The 7,037-nt window shown below is 33.5% G+C and overlaps 1 protein-coding gene across 2 annotated transcripts in view; it reads left to right on the forward strand.

The window, feature by feature from the left end:
- The window catches only part of ARL6 (ARF like GTPase 6), a 47,967-nt gene that overhangs the window by 36,367 nt on the left and 4,563 nt on the right, over positions 1-7,037 (forward strand). For both annotated transcript variants that reach the window (XM_024759188.1, XM_024759187.1), the window contains 2 exons: positions 1,397-1,526; positions 5,553-5,608. In XM_024759188.1, the coding sequence (XP_024614956.1) occupies positions 1,397-1,526; positions 5,553-5,608 (186 nt within the window). The remainder of the gene's footprint in view (positions 1-1,396; positions 1,527-5,552; positions 5,609-7,037) is intronic.

A 7,037-nucleotide genomic window follows, 5' to 3' on the forward strand; every position in this document is an offset into this window, starting at 1 on the left:
TTTTGCTTTATGTATTTGGAAGCTTGTCTCTTAGATACACCCTTAAAATTGTTTTGTTTTCTTGATTCACCTTTTTATAATTTTTAAATGGCTTTCTTTTTCTTTGCTAATACCCTTTGTATATTGAATACTACTTTGTCTGATACTGGTGTAGCCATGCCAGTTCTCTTACACCTAAGCATATGCATAATATGTTTTGCAAGCCTTTTACTTTCAACTTGTTTGTCCTTATGTTCAAAGTGTGCTTCTTGTAAACTTCATATCTTACTTCATATCTTTCTTTTTTATCTACTCTGAAATTCTCTGCTCCAGGATAAATTCCAGCTGGACTAAATATTTAAATATAAAAATTACACTATTACAGCAGTGGAAGAAACTATGGGAGAATTTTTAAATTAGAAATTTACATATCCTTTGACCCAGCAACTCCACTTCTCAAATTTATCCTATAGATGTTCTAGCCCCTGTACAAATTTTTGTATGTACAAGTTTATTCATTATAACATTGCTTATAGTTGTAAATATTGGCAACAACACAAATATATCTCAGTTGGGTACTAGATACATAAATTATGGTACGTAGTACTGAAAGACAGGACATTCACAACTGCTAAAATAATGACGAAACTGCTCTCTGTATGTACTGATATGGGGTAATCTCCAAGCTATGAAATTAAGTGAAAAGCAAAAGGTGTAAAATAATGAGAATAGTCTGCTGTAAGAATAATATATAATAATTGTTTTCAAATATGTAAAATATTCATAAAAAGATGCCAGGATGCCAAGAAACAGATGATGATATGGGTTGCCTCTTGTAGGGAGGACAGGTGTATGGACTAGGACAAAGGTGGGAGGGAGGAGATTCTTTTGCTGCATATAGTTTTGTCTCTTCTGAATTTTGAACTATTTAAATGTATTATGTATTCAAAAGTAAAAAAAAATGCTCCCCAAATTGTAACAAGGTAAAAACATCTTGTTAAAGTATCTAGGTTACTTATAATGCTGCAACTAAAATATAAAACCAGGATCCATTTTATACTCCTACTTCTGTTTGAAGTTGACCTCTTTTTTTGTTGACAGTAAAAATGAAACCCAATATGTTTGACCCTTTTCTAGGTGCTGTTCAGTAACTGTTTAATGAGCCCCCCACTCCCACCTCATCCATCTTTAGTTTACAGTTCCAACCAGAGGGCAGATAATCTTAAGAAGAGGTATTTTTAAAATTCTCCTGTCACTCAAATACATGCTTCACAGTATATGTCTTTAAATGTTTATGTATGTGTGATATGGGAAGAAGTGATTGGAAAACAATTTCATTGGATTACAGTTTTAAGGATTTGGGAGAAAATAACCCAAAAAGCTGGAAATGTGATGATAGCCTTATTTTCTCTTTTAGATATTAAGCACCGCCGAATACCAATTTTATTCTTTGCGAACAAAATGGATCTTAGAGATGCAGTGACATCTGTAAAAGTGTCTCAATTGCTGTGTTTAGAGAACATCAAAGATAAACCATGGCATATTTGGTAAAGTTTTATATTTACTTTTCATTTTATCATTCTGAAAAAAATCTCCAAACTTTAAGGGTTTTTTCCAAGCTCACTTTATAAGTGGTAAGATGTAAGGTAAAGATTTTGTTTTATAGAATCGTGGCTTGCAGGTATTCATTAATATATTACTGTTAAAACCTTTTCAAATCTTTTCAGGGATAGACAAATAAAAACAACTCTTTAAAAGAACAACTTAAACAACCCACTTACTCACCCAAGTTCAGCCACACTGATATCCTTCTGCACATTGAATCAGCCAACCACAGTCCCACCTCAAGGTGTTTGTACTTGTTACTCACATTGTCGGAATCATTCTTTAAAATAATTTTCCTGCTTGTTATTGCAGTTCCTTCAGGAAAGAGACCTCTCTTAATAACTCTGAAACATCACTATACCTTACCCCCATCTCTTGTTTTTTCCTTACTTTGCTTTACTTTTGAATTTCCATATGACCCCTTCTTCTTTTATTTTTTGTTTTATAGTCTGTCTTCCTACACTAGTGCATTAGTACCATGAGAGCTGGGATTTCATTGATTTTGTTTACTCTGTAACCCCCAGAATAGTAATGGTACCTGCTACTTAGTAGATACACAATAAGTATTTGTTGATATGAATAAATAGAAATGCAAAAATTAATATTATTTGGACATACTAATAAGGTTGAACTCTTAAATAATTAGTGTCTGAAATTATTATACATTGTTTATTTGGAAAGCAGTTTCTTACTAATATATATAACTCCAGTGTGCCTTTCTACCAAAATATTCCAACGAGGATAACCAGAAGTTATATATTAGTATTTTAAAGCCTACCACTACCTTATGTTAAATTAACCTTCCTTCTATCCACCTGCTTACCTCTCTATGCTGAAGGATATCCTTCTCTTGCCATTTTTCCCCTTTTTATAAGAAGATATCTATAGAGCAAGGCTGAACACAAAACAAGGAAGTGGTAGAGCTCAGAGAAGAACTTTAAGAGCTAACCTTGGTGCTGAAAAGAGAAGAGCTTGAGAAAGCCCTTGAAACTTTTCTGTACCCAAGGCTTCATATCTCAAGTAAAACCCTCCTTACTTTGGAAATCAGAGGAAAAGTCAGTGTTTACTAAATGATTCTTGAGTTGGAATTTGAGGTTTTATGGTTTTTGGTTGGTGAAGAAAGGAGGGACTTGGGGTAGAGAAATATCTTGAGATAGAACCTTTGTATTTTTGTATATCATACTTAAATTGATAACATCTGAAGTTGAATAATTTTTAATTTTTGCATTAAGTGTTGTGATTGCTTTGATAGAAAGTACAACATTCAAAACATAGGTCTAATTAGTAAAAGATGCAGTCCTCTTAATTTCGAAGTAGAAATTAATTTTATAAATGGAAAAATCTCTTTCTACTTAAAATAATTAGTAATTGAATTTTAACAGATTTATTGTGACACCTGAATATTTTTTAGTGAGAGGAAAAAGTAATACCTGATGCTAAAAGGATATGGACTTATAACATATTACCAGTTTCTATATTACACAACTTATAGAAGAATACCAAGTTTTTCTTTTGAATTTATCTAAAATTTTGACTTCTCCTTAATTCAAACTGGACATCTCACTACGTTCCAATTAGTGTTTCACTTGTTAAGTTTGTTTTTATCTTTTGCAATGTTTTTAAAGCATGGATGAAATTAAAAATACATTTATCCGTTAATTTTAGAGAAAGAAAGTAGCACTCAGTGATGCAGAGATAAAATATTGCATCTCTCTTGTCTTAGGTACAAGTAAATTTGGTAGGTAAAGAAGAGCTCATAGAGAAATATAGTCTGGAAAATTAAAGGAAAAATTTTTGGGTTTATTTTATTTTATTTTTTTTTGCGGTCCGCGGGCCTCTCACTGTTGTGGCCTCTCCCACTGCGGAGCACAGGCTCCGGATGTGCGGGCTCAGCGGCCATGGCTCACGGGCCCAGCCGCTCCGCGGCATGTGGGATCCTCCTGGACCGGGGCACGAACCCGCGTCCCCTGCATCGGCAGGCGGACTCTCAACCACTGCGCCACCAGGGAAGCCCTGGGTTTATTTTTGACCAGTGTACTAAACATATAGTCAACTCTGATTTTCAGGTCTGATTGTGTTATTGTTCTTCCAGTGTGTTCTTTGACTAAGTCCCTGGTGTGATATATGTACGTATTTACTTTTTTACTATCTTGTGAGGGAGACAAATAATAAAACAGGTAAATAGATGTATAAAATGTCAGTTGGGAGGATGAAAAAAATGAAGTAGAGGGTGGAGACCTTGAAGATGGCGGAAGAGTAAGACGCGGAGATCGCCTTCCTCCCCATGGATACACCAGAAATACATCTACACGTGGAACAACTCCTACAAGAATAGTAAGAGAAAGAATAATGAATGTGGTCCCTCTCTGAGATCTAATTGAAGTCAGGGAGCAGTTCACACAACGGTTTAGAGGAATAACTTTCCAGATAGAGAGGCCAGCAAGTGAAAAGGCTCTTGGATGAGAATGTGCCCGGTGTTTTCTAGGAACAGCAAGAAGTCCATGCTGGCTGGAACAGAGATCTAGGGGGAAATTGTAGATGAGGCCACTGAGAAATAACCAGGGACCATGTCACATAGGGCCTTGTAGGAAATGGTAAAGACTTTGGCTTTTGTTCCAAGTACAAGTCTTACGATTTATTTGAAAGGAAAGGTAGAATTTAAACATTTGGGAATTATTAGGAAAAGATGCAGGGTTTTTAGTAGGGTAGTGACACCTCCACCAACAGGGAAGAATTTCTTAATGGTACTGTACTCTTGTTTGGGACTAGAAGTTTGTGATAAAATCAATACATTGATCTTACTTGATATAAGTATTTCAGTTACTGATGTTTTGCCATTAATATAGGTAATCCATAGTTTGCTTTGAATAATTGTGTATCTTATACTGTTTGTTTCTGTCTTCCTATTTTAAAATAATTTTATGATAAGTCATATTCTTAGTCTAACAAGTAATTCCTTGTTAATTTCTGTTTTGATTAGAATCCAATTAACAGCTTTAAGGTAATTGAGTACATTTTAAAATCATGCTTCAGCACACTAAAAGGAACCCTAATCATTCAGAAAATCTAATTATGTATACTAATTGTTATTATACGATTATATTTTGAAAGGAAATAACTATATCAGTAACATGTTATGAGAAGCTATTAGTCTGTATCTTTGAAAAGGATTATTTGATACCCTAAAAATCTTCTGCATTTTATTATTTTAGTTTATATAAGTTTTTATTATTTATAAAATAATGTCACAGTAAGGATTTAGGTTTACTCTCAAGAATGGAAAGACAATGAAAAGACCCTGTGTTCAGTGTTTTATATCCATATCTCAAATATTTAATTCTTACAATAATCACCTGAGACCAATGGTGATATTCCCCCAGTTTACAGAGGCAGAAACTGAAGGCAGAAGAGTTAAACAACCTATCCAGGTTTTTGAAGCCAATAAACAAAAAACTATGGTTGAAATCTCCTGGAATTTTTTTATTCTACTAGTTTACCAAAGTTACAATTACAGGTTTATGCCTTTTAGATATCAAACTTCATGTCAAATACAGTCACTCCATCCTATGGCTAAATTACAACGGAAGTATAGATAGCATTTCTAATAAATAAATGCTGTTGAATCATTGGGGCTGGTAGGGTGGTGTATTCTATAACACTTTTCCGCTACTGGGACAATAACTCAAAGTGTATGTTTCATTAATGCCAGTCTAATATTCCTAGAATAGTAACTTTTTAGTGATACACTTTTCCAAATGTCCATATAAATTATGAAAAATTTTCTCGTGTCTTGCTCCTGAACACTTAGACTTTTATATCCTATATATATTCAGTTTCAGTGCTTAGCCAGTTTTGCTCAGATATGTTAGTAGAATATATTAATTTGCTATATGGCAAAATTGTAAGTATTTATTCTTGTAGTTTTATGATGTAACTAAATGGATTTTTTTTTACGGATTTTATTGCAGTGCTAGTGATGCCATAAAAGGAGAAGGATTGCAAGAAGGTGTAGACTGGCTTCAAGGTACATCACAAAATACTGTGCATCTTCAGCATTTATTTCCCTTCCATTCACGTTTTCTTTCCTTCTTTACATTTTATTTTTATTATATCACTGCCTCTCTTCCTCTTGTTTCCGTTTATTTCTGCTATCAGAAAAAACAATACAGTAAGTATCCAATACTTTGCTCCATTTACTTCAATTACATTTTTGTAAAGGATTTATTTAAATAAAGTGCTTACATCAACATGCATGACATCTCTAGAAAATAATTTTGATTTATGGCAACAAATTTCTGTCAGATCTAGTAATAGAAGCACATTTGAAGTTTGGGACAAAGTTTAGACCTTACTGTCAATAACTAAAAATAAATCTTCATGACATGTATTGTTCAAGAATCATGCTATACACCATATGTGGCTCCATTTATTCATAGCGTGTTTTTACAACTTTTAATACTCATATTTAGTATTATATATGCTGGTATTCTATTAATGTTTTGTAATCACAGTTCTATTTGTTATTCATCACAATAGCTATCATAAATTAAGATATATCATTTTTCCTAAGGTTACATTGTCTACTAGACACAGGAATGGATTGAAGCACAATGACCCACAGAGAGCAACAAAATGTGAATGTGAATGAAACCAAGTTCTATAGGTCCTTCTTATTACAGGACCCTTGAAGATCAGGCCAAAAAATTTCCATTTTTGAGCAAGACAATTGAGGATGATTTCTATTAGAATCTCCCTGCCCTGAACAAGGGTGAAATAACAAGAGATTATAAATTCTAGCCGTAGTCTTGTGGCTATAAATTTAATTTCTTCTACACAACCCTCTTAATTCCAGTTATTTGTGGTTTTTTTTCTCTTCTGTATGTCATAGTGGATCTAAGAGTAGCCTGCTTGTCCATACATAAAGAGATGTAGTATTTCTTTGGTTCAAAGTACTAAATGTACATCTGATAAATATTTCTATGTGTTATTAGTAAAATGTGGTGTTTTAGGTAACTGCACAGAGCATTGTATTTTTTTCTCTTTCGTGTTGTCATCATGACATTTACCATTAAACTGCAAAGAACCTTCTAGTTATATTTTACAATTAAGTGAAACTTAACTGAGAACCTCTAGTAGTTCTCAGATGAGCTAGTGGGATTTTTCTGTGAACACACCAACTTCATTCCTAGACTGTGCAAAGAAGTGGTCAAAGTGACCACTCTGGGACTGATTCCCACATAAAACAGATAGGTTACAGAGGAACATTACAGAGAAGACACTAGAAGCATATTTTCAGCCTTTACTTCTTATTTTACAAGTGCTTATTATTGTTCACAGTGGAGATATAGCATGGATGGAAACACCACAATTGCTCATAATATAGTAATTCAAAGCACAGTAACTTACTGAAAATAGGTTGATGGTCATCTTCATTTTAAATTGTAGATCTCTTT

This window comes from Neophocaena asiaeorientalis, unplaced genomic scaffold (assembly GCF_003031525.2).
Source record: "Neophocaena asiaeorientalis asiaeorientalis breed wild unplaced genomic scaffold, Neophocaena_asiaeorientalis_V1.1 scaffold197, whole genome shotgun sequence".
Lineage (NCBI taxonomy): Eukaryota > Metazoa > Chordata > Mammalia > Artiodactyla > Phocoenidae > Neophocaena > Neophocaena asiaeorientalis.